Source organism: Thunnus thynnus, chromosome 14 (genome assembly GCF_963924715.1).
Source record: "Thunnus thynnus chromosome 14, fThuThy2.1, whole genome shotgun sequence".
Classification (NCBI taxonomy): Eukaryota; Metazoa; Chordata; class Actinopteri; order Scombriformes; family Scombridae; genus Thunnus; species Thunnus thynnus.
The window spans coordinates 30,159,430-30,173,939 of NC_089530.1; the positions used below are offsets into that span (position 1 = coordinate 30,159,430).

Sequence of the window (14,510 nt, forward strand, 5' to 3'; positions counted from 1 at the left end):
GCAGTTATTCTGGGGTCCAAGCAGTCAACACAAAACTGGGGGCGTATTGATTAGCTGCATTCCTGCTTGTTTAAATACTTATTTATTTATTTTAAGTCTACAGTGGATGTAAAAAGTCTTCACACCAGTTAAAATGGCAGGTTTTTGTGATAAAAAAAAAATTAAACCAAAATAAATCGTTTCAGTACATTTTTTCACCTTAAATGTGAAAATGCCACCTATAAAATTTAAGTTAAAAAAATCCCTGAGACCTTTTAGGGGGAAAAAATAAAAACAGAATTTCCATAAATCTCCATATTTACATTTCTGTTAGTAAATGACTTAAACAAACAAGATCCAGCATGTTAATCAGTGATCTTTAGAGGTGTTGCTGGGTGTTTTTTTGAATTCTGGACAGAGCCATGCTAGGAGTTTCCCTCAGTTTCAAGTCTTTATGCTAAGCTAGGCTAACTACAGCTTACTCTGAAAAGAAGAGAACAGACGTCCCAAAAACCTTGAACTATTCCTTTAATGATCGTTGCTTTGCAGCTTCACCAGTTTTAAAGATTTCTAAAATGTTTTAGAAGCTTTTACAGCTGAAGTGCTACATGACTTCTGATTGGCTGAGCAGACTACAGGTGGTACCTGGGCTGTTCCGGGAGCGGTTGCCCCTCCTCCTGCTGTAGCTCTGGTTGCGAGCTGCCTGCCTCGGAGTCCTGCTGCTGCTGCAGTTGCATGCGTTGCTGCAGGCTGCGGGCTCTCCTCATGCAGCGCTGCAGCCGGCTGTGACTACTGGCTCCACCCTCAGCCGCCGCCGGCCGCAGTTTAGCTGCAGCGAGGCCGCGCGGCAACAGAAAATACACAACAGAAAGAAAACGAAGAGGGGAAAGAAAACACAAGGAAAAAAGAAAAGAAAGATGCAGAAAATGACTTGTTATGATGAGCTCATGCAAAAAATCTTAAAAAAGCAAATATACAGCTGACAGAAACTTAAACATCAGACTGCTGACATGACTGATGTGAGTGTGTGTGTGTGTGTGTGTGTGTGTGTGTGTATGTGTGTGTGAGATGGGAAATGATTGGTATTAAATTACTAATAACTCAGGTTTGGATCTTGATGGTGAAATGGTGAAATCATATCCAGACAGAACGTTAAATAAACTAAATTATAACCAAAAATGTTAAACCACACGACTCAAACCAAACTCACATTAAAGGATCTTTCTGGTCTTATTAATAATTCCTCTCATTAAACATGACACTCGACTTACCCAGTGAACAGCTGACATCACATGAAGAGGCCAATAAAGTTTGATTACCTTTTTATTTTTTGTGCGGCCTCGTAGAAAATGTCTGTTTCTGGTCCGCGGCCCGACGGTTGGGAAACGCTGGTTTAAATAACCTGGATAAACGTTTGTTTTGTTCCCAACCTGACTGCTCATTGGTGATGTCACCATGTTGTAAATGACATCACCATGTTGTAAATGATGTCACCATGTTGTAAATGATGTCACCATGTTGTAGGTGATGTCACCATGTTGTAGGTGATGTCACCATGTCGTAAATGATGTCACTATGTTGTAGATGTCACCATGTTTTAAATTATGTCACTATGTTGTAATGATGTCACCATGTCGTAGGTGATGTCACCATGTTGTAATGATGTCACCATGTTGTAATGATGTCACCATGTTGTAATGATGTCACTATGTTGTAGGTGATGTCACCATGTTGTAATGATGTCACCATGTTGTAGGTGATGTCACTATGTTGTAGGCGATGTCACCATGTTGTAATGATGTCACCATGTTGTAGATGATGTCACTATGTTGTAGATGTCACCATGTTTGAAATGATGTCACTATGTTGTAGATGTCACCATGTTTGAAATGATGTCACTATGTCGTAGGTGATGTCACCATGTTGTAATGATGTCATCATGTTGTAATGATGTCACCATGTTGTAATGATGTCATCATGTTTGAAATGATGTCACTATGTTGTAGACGATGTCACTATGTTGTAAAATTTACAACATAGTGACATCATTTACAATGTAAATGATGTCACTATGTTTTAAATGATGTCTCTATGTTGTAGATGTCACCATGTTTTAAATGATGTCACTATGTTTTAAATGATGTCACTATGTTATAAGTGACGTCACCACGCTCCCAGATGGTGCATATGATGATATTATGATGATATTATAATCGATAGTAATGATGGATTAAATTAAACCCGCCTGTAATAAACCAGATTGATCCGTTTACCTGCAGCTCGGCTTGAAAGGAAAAAGAGTGAATCAGTTCCTGGAAAGTTCTGCTGCTCTGACGGAACCTTTTAACATCTTTTAAAGCTCGATTCACCGTCGGCGTCTCGTCGTTTGTTTCCTTTGATTTTGATATTTGATGCTTTTATTAAACTCACTTCTCTCATCTCAGCACAGTTTCTGTTTCTTTGTCTGGTTTTTAGTGGCTGTCAGGAGGTTTTGTGGGTGAAAAAGAACAAATTGAAGAAGTCTGTCCTGCTGCAGTGACGACACACTGACGGAGGCTGGACGAGGGACTGTGTGTGTGTGTGTGTGTGTGCGCGTGTGTGTGTGTGTGATTGACAGATCAAAGAGAAAGTTAATGTGTGTGTGTGTTTGTGAACATTCCTCAGTGACACAGTGAAAATATAACCCACATGTCTACACACACACACACACACACACACACACACACACACACACACACAATGTTGAACAGTCACCAGCAGGCCACTGAGCTGCCTCTGGTTGCCGTTAGCAACCGAGCAGAAGGTTGGTGGGCGGGGCTGTGGTGACCTCATTCGCAGTGTGTTTGTTAGTGTGAGTGACTGTGAGGCTGAATCCAAACGTCCAGACGTCACCACACCTGCAGACGCAGGAATTTAACAGGAAGTCTAAGAGTGCCGAGATCCAAATCCACAACTCATCAAGTCCACGAGGAACCTCGAGATCCTCGAGAGCCTTCAGAGAGTCACTTCACTCAGAATCCACCACGATACGGAAGTGATGATGTAAAGGAAAATAAAAACAACTATCATCATCAGGGCTGCGTATTGTTTTAAAAATAACGAAACCAGTACCAATACCAGTACCCTTCAAGTGATAGATACCAGTAGAGTATTTGATACCAGTCATGTGACTGGAAGCATTCAGTTGTATAAAATGCACCACTGCTCTCCATACAAATGATCTGTGCACAAATACATTTTGAAAGTAACAATGAAGTATTATCACCACAGACTGTTTGGGTTCTAGCTGCTGTGCTAGTCGGCCAATCACACGTCACATTAAAACGAAGGACGCTTGCAGTGATTGGCTGCAAGCAAAACAATACAAAGTCATTTTTTTCTTCATCTGGGTACAAAATGGATGAAATACAGTTATTGATTGACTGGAGACACTTTGATACTACTTGTTACAGGGTTATTAGATATATAGATACCCAGTCCTACTCATCATCATCATCATCATCATCATCATCATCATCATCATCATCATCATCATATCTATGTTTGGAGACATTTGCTGTTTCGTTTCTGTCTTATAGGCTTATTGATGTAATCAGGTTTGATAATGAACTGAATATTTATAGATTTAATCATTTGGATTTGTTTATTATAATCTGCTGAACTAGTCGGTAAAGGTTGTTTCTGTCCATCTATAATGTGACGGTCAGATGAAGATTTAACGTGAAAATAATATCAGTAAATAATAAATAGTTATAGTCGTAATAAAAATAGTCATATTTTGTTGTGTGAAGTTTGTAAAGTGTGAGCAGACCTTCACACATCCTGCAGACGCTGCTGAAATAAAAACTATTAAACCTGTTCAGAGAAACACGTTGATTTAATTCCGTCTCCATGGAAACGCTGAAGGTCTTCGGTCCGTCTCTCAGAGCCTTTAACGACCTCACAGCTCCACACGATGACGACGGACACGTCACGATACCAACGACAGAAGTCTGACCGCACATCCAGACGGAGGACGTCTGGATTCAGCTGTGTGTGCGTGTGTGTGTGTGTGTGTGCGAGTGTTTGTTGAGAGGAGGAGGCGGGGTCAGGAGGAGTGGGAGGAGCTTACAGACTGCTTCGTTGACCGCCGACAGCGCTGCGGCGACCTCGCCCGCCTGCTCCAGAAGCACCGATTGGTCCAACAGGAGCTCCGCCTCTGACACACACCGCTCGAAACTGTCACCTTTACCTGCAGAACACACACACACACACACACACGCACACGCACACACACACACGCACACGCACACACGCACACGCACACGCACACACGCACACGCACACACGCACACACACACACGTTTAATAATGAACATTGTCATTGTTGGTGAATGTTTCACCTGATCTTTTTATTGTGTCTATCAGGTTTATTTATCAATATTATCTATAGATTTTATTCCACATTTAGCTCCCTGGTGGGTTTCTTTGCTGTATATTATATTATATTATTTATTATGTTCTTCTGTTTTGTGTACAACAAGCTGTAATAAAAATGATTTTGTTTGTATGTATATCAAATGATTACATAAAAACAACAAGTGTCAGCAGATTGAACTCCGTACAGCAGAAACCAAATATTAAAAGAAGAACCCAGTTTCTGCTGTACAGACGTTCATTATATGCAAAACTACAAACACACAGAAACACAGTGAAGAGCTGCTGGAAACACTCTAAACCAGAAATATGATGATTTACATTACAGGGAGGCGAGTCACCACAATGTGACTGTGTTAACAGATTAATGTCCCCACAACATGAGTAACACACACACACACACACACACACACACACACACACACACACACACACACACACACACACACACACACACACACACACACAGGCTTCTTTACTGCGTGGGTCAGTCTGTCTTTTGTGTGTTGGTGAGTCGGATCCTTTCAGCTGCTCAATGAGGAACATTCCCGTTGTCCAACACAACACACACACCTGCTGACCACACACACACACACACACACACACACACACACACACACACACACACACACACACACACAACTGATCTCCAGTAAAACATAAACCCAAAGCATCTGCATGTCCCATGATGCATCATTAATATGTAGACTAACGGTAACTAGCGATCCGTGACTCAAAACCGTGACACGATCTGAACCGTGAGTTTTGTGATCCGTTGCGCCCTTACTGAGTGTTAATATTTATAAATGGTGCAACGCTCCTTTTCCTGCTTTGCTGCTGTTGGTTCACGTTGCCCTGAAAGCTCGACTCAACTCTCAGCTGCTGCGTTGATTTAATTCCCTCCAAACTCAATGTTTCATTATTTAACTTGATACTAAAGTTATGTTTTTATAACTGAGTGTATTTTAAACTGGTGCACCGAGGTTCCACCTGCAGTCTGCCGCTTACACCTACAGACACTTTTTTTTTTATATAAACACAAGGGATGCATGATATTGGATTTTTTGCCGATATCCGTTATGCTGATATTTCCAACTCACTGTGGCCGATTGATGCCGATATATGAACATATATTTTCCAGCTGGCTGAGGAGACTATTATACATGCAAGCATAGATTATACTAAATATGATGAAGAAAGACAATATATGAAGGAAGAACTGAGGAAGACTGGAGTTCAGGAGCTCAGCATTAAAACTTTAATGAAGCTGCCAAGTGGGAGCAGCAGTAGAGTTTTCATTGAGTTTATTAGACAGACAGGATTAATGTGCAGGATTTAATCTCTGGTCCACACTCCGGACCAGAAGGTGGCGCTAATGCACCTAATACGCTGGTTGACAACCGCCGTTATAAACCAAAAAGATTTTTTTTTCCCAAACAGAGTGGTACATCCTGTCAGCCGAGGTGTTTCCTATCTGTGCAGCCGATCATAGTAGCAGCTCCTCGACGGACTGTTTCACCCTGACGGTCCCGGTGTTTCCTCCGCAGGCTGCACTTCACTCAGCTGCCCGTCAGATCAGCTGCTTCTTCCCACTTTAACCTGAATAACACACCGGGGCTCGGTGCTCCGGTTGGATCCACACGGAGAGCCGAGGCTAACGTTAGCTGAGAGGCTAGCGGAGCGTTAGCTGCAGCATGGCCGGAGGGAAGCACAGCCAGCTAGCCTCCCAGCTAGCAGCAGCAGCTGGTCTGACGGGCGGCTGAGTGAAGTTCAGCCTGCGGAGGAAACACCGGGACCGTCGGGGTGAAACAGTCAGTGGAGGGAAACAGTCAGGCGGCGGAGGAGAAGGCGACAAATCTGCCTCTCATAATTGGCAGAAATGTTCATCCGGGCCGATATTTCATTTTAGAGCTTTTATTGACCGATACCGATGACATGCGGATAATATCGTGCATCCCTGATAAACACAATTGTCTAGTTTTGTTAAGTTTTCGTCACAGTTCAACTGATGATCGTAGAAAACTAACGTAACATAAAGTCCCTTTTTTGAGAGTGAGAACAGGAACGCTCGGTGTAGCCTTTACGGCTACAACACCGTGACGTTTTTTAATAGTGAGACTGCTTAATCACTGTGTGTGTGTGTGTGTGTGTGTGTGTACCTTGGATCTGCAGCTGGTCCAGGTCCATGTACTTGCTGGGTCGGGGGTTGAAGCCAAGTGCCGCCTCTCTCTCCTTCTCCTGCCGCCGCTGCTGCTCCTCCTCCCTCGCTCTCCTCAGCACCTCCTCCTGCAGCTCGTCCAGCTCGCTGCGGCCTGCGGGGGGTGCTGTCCAACACACACACACACACACACACACACACACACACACACACACACACACACACACACACACACACACACACACACACACACACACACACACACACACACACACACCATCATCACTGTGAACTACGGCCATGTCCTCACTAAAAAACAAGACAGTCGACACAAACTACCCCGTCAGACTTTCAGCTGGCATCAGATGTGTTTGATAGTTTTAAACAAGACGATTCGTCTCTTTGTCTGAATTCAGGATGGAAGTTTCAGTCAGCTGTCGACGTCTGGATGCACATTAGCAACCTGGTTCTTATCATAACCTGGATTTGAAGTTTAAATGAAACCTGACAGACCTGCTGCCAGAAGCTGCAACACAAAGACTGTAAATGTGTCAGATATCCACTGATATGACTAACTCAGACTGATGAAGCTGAATAGAAGCTTCACACAGACTTTTAATGACTGTGTGGACACACTTCGGATTTTGGCCTCCATCACTTCCATTGAAAGCACATTTGAAGGATCTTTTAATATCCAGTATGAACAGGACACCTGACTGCTGGTTTAAGACACTGAAGAACACTGGGAACACTGGGAACACTGGGAACACCTGCCTGCAGGACTGAAACAGCTCTGATCATAAGCAGAGTCACAGACAGACAGATGTGTCGTACCGAGGCTCCCCCTACAGGACGAGTTGATCTCCTGCAGCAGAGCTCCGCTGCTCTTCGACCTGATGTTCCTCCATGATGGGCCTGAGGAAGAGGAGGAGGACGACGAAGGCTTCTTCGCAACACACTCCCTGAAGACAGAGAGAGACAGAAAGGTCCAGTAATCTGTCGTTATATTTTAAAACCTACAGTCCAGTCTTTACAGCTCTGTAAGTCAGAGACACTTTATTAAATATTACAGGAAACCATTAATGAAAAGCTCTTTAGATTAAGACGACGTCATCTTCCTGCTGTGTGGATTAAACTGTTGATTTAAGGAAGATCAACTCCTAGATGAAGATATTTCTTTACTGATGACAAACTTTAATCCACCTGCTCCTCACAACCTTATATCACACTGTATGTCTGCGATCCAGGACGGATGCTGATTGGTTAGAAGAAAACAAACAGAAACTATCAACGTGAACCAGTCAGACTGAAGGATTTAAGACAAACTAAAGGAATATTCTGTTTGATTGACAGGCTGATGTTCTGACACTCTGTAGCTCAGTAAAAAATATCTATAATATCAAATGTATACAGACGTGTGTTTCTCTGTGATGTGTGTACGTTAAAACAGGCTTCTTCTAACTTCACATCTCGGCTCATAATCATCACATTTCTGACTCTTTTACAGCTACATCTATGATACTGGAAGCATGTACGCAGCGTTTAACTCTGATCTTCATAAACTTATTGATCATTGCTGGCTGATACAGAAACTACGATCAGCAGATCAATCAGTGATCAAATTAATGACAATAAATACATGTTTGACGGCTCCTCTTTGTGCTGAACTTATAGATAACATTTACATTCATGTTTTTAGTTTTTTAGTTTCTGAACAGTCTAACAGTGTGTGGCGGTCTGGGGGTTCAACAGGATCTGGTTCTTCTGTGAGCTCACCTGTCTCCCAGGTTCAGGTTGAGGTTGAGGTTCAGGTCCAGGCTGACGGGGCTGCTGCTGTTCCTCTCGCTGCTCTCGTAGCCGCTCTCCATCCTCTGGATCAGCCGGGGAGGAGGAGGAGGGGGAGGAGGTAGGTCCGCGCCTCCTGTTCTGAGTCCACCTGCTCTGTGGCTGGAGGTGGGGAGAGTCCAGGAGGAGCCCTGCCTGACAGACGTCGCCTCCTCTTGGGCTGCTGAGGAGGAGGAGGAGGGGGCGTCTGCTCCCTCTGCGGGTGGAGCTCCGCAGTCGTCGGGCAGGGAGGCTTCGAGGGGGCTGTAGCCGGCCTGCCTGCGCCTCTCGCGGGAGAAGATGCTGTCGATGTTGAGCACCTCCCTCCGCGGTCTCCACGCCGGCCGGTACCTCCCTCCTGTCCCTCCTGAGGAGCTGGATTTGGACTCGCTGCTGGTGCTGTCAGCCTCCCAGTCGTGGGGTTTACTGGAGGAGGAGGAGGCAGCAGCGGCGGCGGCGGCAGCTGGGTGATGGTGGTTGTTAGAGGAGGAGGAGGAGGAGGAGGTGATTTCAGAGGAGAGGACGGCAGCCGGTAAAGAGGAGGAGGAGGAGGAGGAGAGGGCTCGGCTGTGGATGATGTTGCTCATGGTTTCCTTGAAGTCACGGAGGCGGCTGGTTGAAGAGGAGAAGGAGGAGGAAGGTTTGGGGAGTTGACGAGGAACCTGCTGCTCCTTTAACGTCTCTCCTGGGAGGAGGGAGGAGGAGAAGAAGGAGAAGAAGAGGGGAACAGGAGGAGATTTATACAGGAGGAACGAAACGATAAGAGAGACACAGTAAGGAGGAGAGGAGGAGAAAAGAAGGGAGAGAAAAGACAAGTGAGAGGAAGGGAGAGAGGAGAAAGTGAGATTAAATTAAAGCAGCGGAAGCAGAAATGAATGAAGAAACAATGAATGACGTTAATATGAACGACAAGAAACAGGAAGTTATTCTTCTAGTGGTTCAAAACTTAAACATTTATTCATTGAAACATTTTTTCTCTCTTTCTGACGTTCAGATAGATATGACTCATGACAGAGCTGGAGTCATGTTCAACTAATCACTTCAAAGTCAATTCAACATTTTAAAACTCAGATTATATTCTCCAACAGTAAAGTATGAAACCTCGCAGGCAAACGAGTTTTAAATGACGTTAGAGTAACACTGTGTTTCTGCACATCCTGCCGCCGGTGTCAAACTTTCCACTGATGTGAAACGTGCAGCAGCGAGGACGAATCCTGCTAACACGTGCACATCAGCAAAAAAACAGTGCATAGCTTTGCGAACGCTTTATTCTGAAGGAACTGCATCAACACGTCTGTTAGCTCTGAAGGAAACACACTGAGTTTCAGTGAGAAACAGAAACTTTGTGCCAAATATCCTCTTTAATGTCTAAAAACTGTCTGTCATGACATCGTTTTTCCACTTAAACAGCAAAATCAAACAAGTCAGAGACTATAAAAATATGACGGTTTGTGTTTTAAACTGGAAAAAAACATTTTTATGACATTTATATTTTATATCCGACTGACATTAGTTAAAGTTTTTCTGTGTTCTGTTTTTGTTTATCGTTGTTATTGATTGATTTTAATTTCAAGTAAAGTTTTGTTTGTTTAAAATATTTTATTTTCATCACTTTCTTCTCACTTTTCCTTAAAAAAAAAAATGTTGGTTTATATTTTAGTTATTAAAAAAAGAATATTGATTATGATAGACTGTGATTGGCCCCGGCCCCCGCCTACCCTCGCTGTGGTAACCGGCCGACGAGGCTTCGTTGTCGGGTTTAGATCGGCGGAGGCGGCTAGAGCTCCGCCTCCTATCCCTGGCCCCGCCTCCCCTCCTCAGAGACTGGTGCTGCTCAGCGTCCGTCACGTGGCCTTAGCGACAAGAAGCACGGCAACGGCATGGTCGGCACGTCATGCAACACAACGACAGAAGACAAAAGAAGAAGAGTGGTAGAGTGTGATTGGCTGCACAGCGAGGTCACATCTCTTTAAAGACTAAACATTTATTATTTTTCTTCGATAAATCGAAACAAGGGGAAGCAGATGCTGCAAACTCAAGAGAATGAACCAATGAGAATGAAGGATGTGTGAACAGAGATATGACTGAGCTGCTGTGATTGGTTCCAGTGAGCTGGTAGTAACCCACCTACGGTATCCAGGCTGCAGAGCGAGGCGTGCAGGGGTCTGTCGGGGTGTTCGATGCAGATGACGGTTCCCTGGGAGTCAGAGGAGTAGTGACTGGCCAGGGACTCATGGTGCGAGTGGGAGGGCTGTCGGTACGAGTAGCTCTCCGTCGACGAATCAGTGCGAGTGTCGCTGGAGATTGACGGCTCACGGCCTGTCCGAGGAGGGGGGGGGGGGCGGAGGGGTAGGGGGTTAGTAAACAAGTTGAGGCGTCAGCGGTGATGTACGTGTGCTCATATATACTTACATACATATACACATGACATCAGACAAGCTGCTATAAGTACTACTGCTAAAACTACGACAGCCACAACGACGTCTACTTCTATTACTACTGTTACCTCGGTCCTGTCTGTCAGAGTACTACTAGTACTAGTACGACTACTACAAGTACTGCTGAGTCTGGTTTAGTTACCTGAACGTTTGCTGTTGTGCTACTACTACGACTCCTAGCTGTGTTGTAGTTACCCGAGTCTTCGCTGTCGTAACAGGCCTTGTTGAGGTGGTGGAGGTCGAGGCGCGGGGGCAGGTCCTGCGCTGACACCGGCGTGCCCCGCGGGTCGGCGTACAGCAGCAGCAGAGGCTGGTAGTGGCCCTTGATACAGCGCGAAACCACGTCCTTCCACTTGGGACCGATCTGCAGGACAAGAAGAAAAACACGGGAAAGAAGATGACTCCCAAACCATACATTCATTCTCATCTTAATCGACACATCAAACCATCCGCTGACATCCTGACAAGTAGCCGATGAGTTTACCAGCCGCAGTAATGAAGCTCCGGCTGCCGTAAGGACGTCCTGTTCACCTCGAAAGCGCCGCTCAGCAGGTAAAACAGTGACGGCAGCTGAAACATTCGTCAGCCTGATAAGTAAAACTGTTCTCTTCCTGCTCTCGTCTGTCTTGTTTGTCTTTTTTTTTTTGTGCGACAGAAAACCTCCCGCTTGTTATTTCAACCCTTCCTCCATTTTCTAAACGTCCATCTCCACCTCCAGCTCTGGTCAGATGTAACAGGACGTCCCAAAAATCCAAAACAGCGACCGCAATGTGTGTGTGTGTGTTTGTGTGCGTCTGTGTGTGTGTGAGTGAAAAACTGTGTGTCAGACAGAAAGAAAGAGATAGAATGAAAGTCTGCAGAGTGAGCAAAAGTGTCGACTGTGCTGTGGTGGGATGTATGTGTGTGTGTGTGTGTGTGTGTGTGTGTGTGTGTGTGTGTGTGTATGTGTGCATGCTCTGACCACACCCTCGGTTCTGTCCAGCTGGACTGATAAACAATAGAGGGATATCCTTGTTTTCACAACCAGCAGAGACAGAAAGAGAGAGAGAGAGAGAGAGAGGGGGGGGGGGGGGATGAAATATCTCATTCCACCAGCATTATTAAAACATAACAGTGACAGAAAAGAGAAGAAAGAATGAAGGAGGGAAAAGTAAAGTAAATAAAGTAGAAGAGGAGAAAGAGGGAGAGGCAGGAAAAGGAGGTAGAGAGAGAGAGCAACGAGGCACAGGAAAGAGGAAGGAGGGAGAGGTTGAAGCGAGGTGTAAGGATGGACAGGAAGAGAAAGAGATCTCACTACAACTACAACATGAGCTCATTTCCTTTCCTCTACCCCACACCTCTTTTCTCATTTTTTCCAAGAGACACAAACACTTTCCACACATTCTTCCTTGTCAAAACATGGCGCCTACACTACCCACAATGCAATTTGATCATCGAGCGGGCTACGGATGTCTGGTGACCTCACTTCCTTCTAACTCCAGATTTGTTTCATTTTCAAACTTGTCTGCAGGGCCGATGAAGAAAGCACAAAAAAATCCAAATCTCTGAATATTTGGCATTTTGTCCCATTAATTTGCCAGCTTTTCTTCCTTCAGAGCATTTAAACCAATCAGTAATTTCCACGTCTTGAGTCTGAAGTACCTTAAAGTGCCACTGACTGCTGCTAGATGCTGCAACTGACTTTCATTCAAAAAGCCTCAACTTCTGTCTAGAAATACGTCAGTTATTAGTCAGTCAGTAAGTTTATCAACGAGTCATTATGGTCTCAATCAAGGTTCAGGCACTCTAATAAGTGTGCTGATGGTTATACTGGAAATTATTGCTCAATTAATAAGATTTGAAGACTTATAGTCGCTTTGATGTCTGCTGTGTGGGTGTTGATTGACAGCCGTGATTGACAGTTAGCTCACCTGCTGCTCTCCCCGGCTCCAGGACTCACACTGAGTTGCACTATTGTCACAATATTTCATTGTGTTTAATGTGACTTGATTATGATACATGTCCTGTTAGTACAATTTAGCTAAAGTAGCTAACATTAGCCCAAGTGTGCAGTGCTCGGTGTTGCCGGTAAGCTAACGTTAGCTTGGGTCCGAGGTAGCAGGACGTGTTTCCAGCGTGTGAAAGGCAAAACCCCCGCACTCCTTATCTGGAAGATCCTGACTCCAAAACGGAAAAGATGGCGCTGACCAGAAGCTACATCTCTGGTTTTCAAACCGGCTCTAATGAAACCAACAGGTGACATCACACCTCGCTACATCCATCTGCATATACAGAATATGAATTCAACCCGTCCACTGTAACTACAGTCCAGAGAATATAAACACAACAATGACGTTGCTCACACATAATATTTGATTGCAATTAGTGTTTAAACCATCTCAGTGACCAACATCTCTACATGAAACCGTGAAGTCTTGAATATACCTCCTTGACATGTGCATCGTCAAAGTACATCCATCGTCGGATCTTTGTCTGGAAGAAGAAGGTGGAATAATGTTTCCCGTAGTAACACACCATGCCGACCAGGTAGAGCTCCGACTGACGAGCCTTCTCCTCCGTCACCCTGTAAAACAACTGCAGAGAGAGAGAAGAAGAAGAAGAAGAAGAGGTCAATGGAGCAGCTGAACAGTCACTGAAAGTCAGATTTTCTCTCACTATATGCTGATGACACTTCTGTCTATCTATCTAATTAATCTGGTGAGTATTTATTGTGGTTTATTATGGTGTGAATTGTCTTACATCCCCCAGGCGCAGGCAGGTTCCCAGGGTGTGTATGACGTCTTCTGCGAGGTCTGAGTGGTCAGAGTCCCAAACCAGACCGATGGTAATGATCTCCGGACTGTTGAGGAGGACGCGAGCCATCCTGAGCTGCTGACCACACTGACTCTGAGGAAGAGTTTCAAATTCACATTGGTGTGAAACATTTGAGAAGCTGTCTCAAGCAAACATTTGGTATCTGTATTTGGTTCATGAGGATAAAACAAATACAAAAGTGTCTTACAGGACAGCTGCGAAGGTCTCCCATGCTGGCGTTTCGCAGCAGCTCCCCAAACATGCCGGGAGTCGCCTTTTCTCTCGTCTCCAACATCTTCACAGCCTGGTTACTGAGGAAGATGAGGAGGACATATGATTGTCATAGCTCTAGTTTGTGACTCACAAGTAATGACAGTTGTCATAGTTGAGATGTTTTCTGTACAGATTTATCTGTACATTGCAGCCACTGAAAAAAAGCAGCTCTTTTACATTAATCATTCAGCAGAAACAAGAAATGAACACAACACTGACATATGATCACCTTTTAAGTTGATATGTTGAACTTGTTAGCAAACAGTTGCTTGTTTCCACATCCAATAGTTACAGAGCAACATCAACCTCGCATTGATAATGTCAATAATTACTTGTGGGGTTCCTCAGGGTTCTATTTTTGGTCCTTTATAGTTTCAATCTGGTTAAAACTGCTTATATTTATGTTTTTTGTCCACTTTTTTGCTGCAAAATAGTCTGTCAACATAACTTCCATCACATTACCTGCTTAAAAAGTAGTTGTGGCTAACATGTCAGCAAATGCCTACTTCCCATCCAGTGGGAGTATGTGGAGTCGTGTTTCTGTTTTTGTTCTCTACCAACTCCTGAGGGAAATATCTGGCTCTTTAGCTGCTAAATGCTCCACTATGTTCACCAGCTAGTCTACAGCT

General features: G+C 44.4%; 1 protein-coding gene across 5 annotated transcripts in view; it reads right to left on the minus strand.

The window, feature by feature from the left end:
• The window catches only part of LOC137197476 (inactive ubiquitin carboxyl-terminal hydrolase 54-like), a 60,506-nt gene that overhangs the window by 9,836 nt on the left and 36,160 nt on the right, over positions 1–14,510 (minus strand). For 4 of the 5 annotated variants that reach the window (XM_067610914.1, XM_067610912.1, XM_067610913.1 and 1 more), the window contains 11 exons: positions 13,817–13,919; positions 13,555–13,701; positions 13,240–13,389; positions 11,011–11,179; positions 10,505–10,696; positions 10,096–10,230; positions 8,330–9,062; positions 7,388–7,515; positions 6,555–6,719; positions 4,091–4,210; positions 625–808 (listed from right to left, as the gene is read on the minus strand). In XM_067610914.1, coding sequence (XP_067467015.1) covers positions 625–808; positions 4,091–4,210; positions 6,555–6,719; positions 7,388–7,515; positions 8,330–9,062; positions 10,096–10,230; positions 10,505–10,696; positions 11,011–11,179; positions 13,240–13,389; positions 13,555–13,701; positions 13,817–13,919 — 2,226 coding nt within the window. The remainder of the gene's footprint in view (positions 1–624; positions 809–4,090; positions 4,211–6,554; positions 6,720–7,387; positions 7,516–8,329; positions 9,063–10,095; positions 10,231–10,504; positions 10,697–11,010; positions 11,180–13,239; positions 13,390–13,554; positions 13,702–13,816; positions 13,920–14,510) is intronic. The other variant, XM_067610915.1, reaches the window with a different exon arrangement.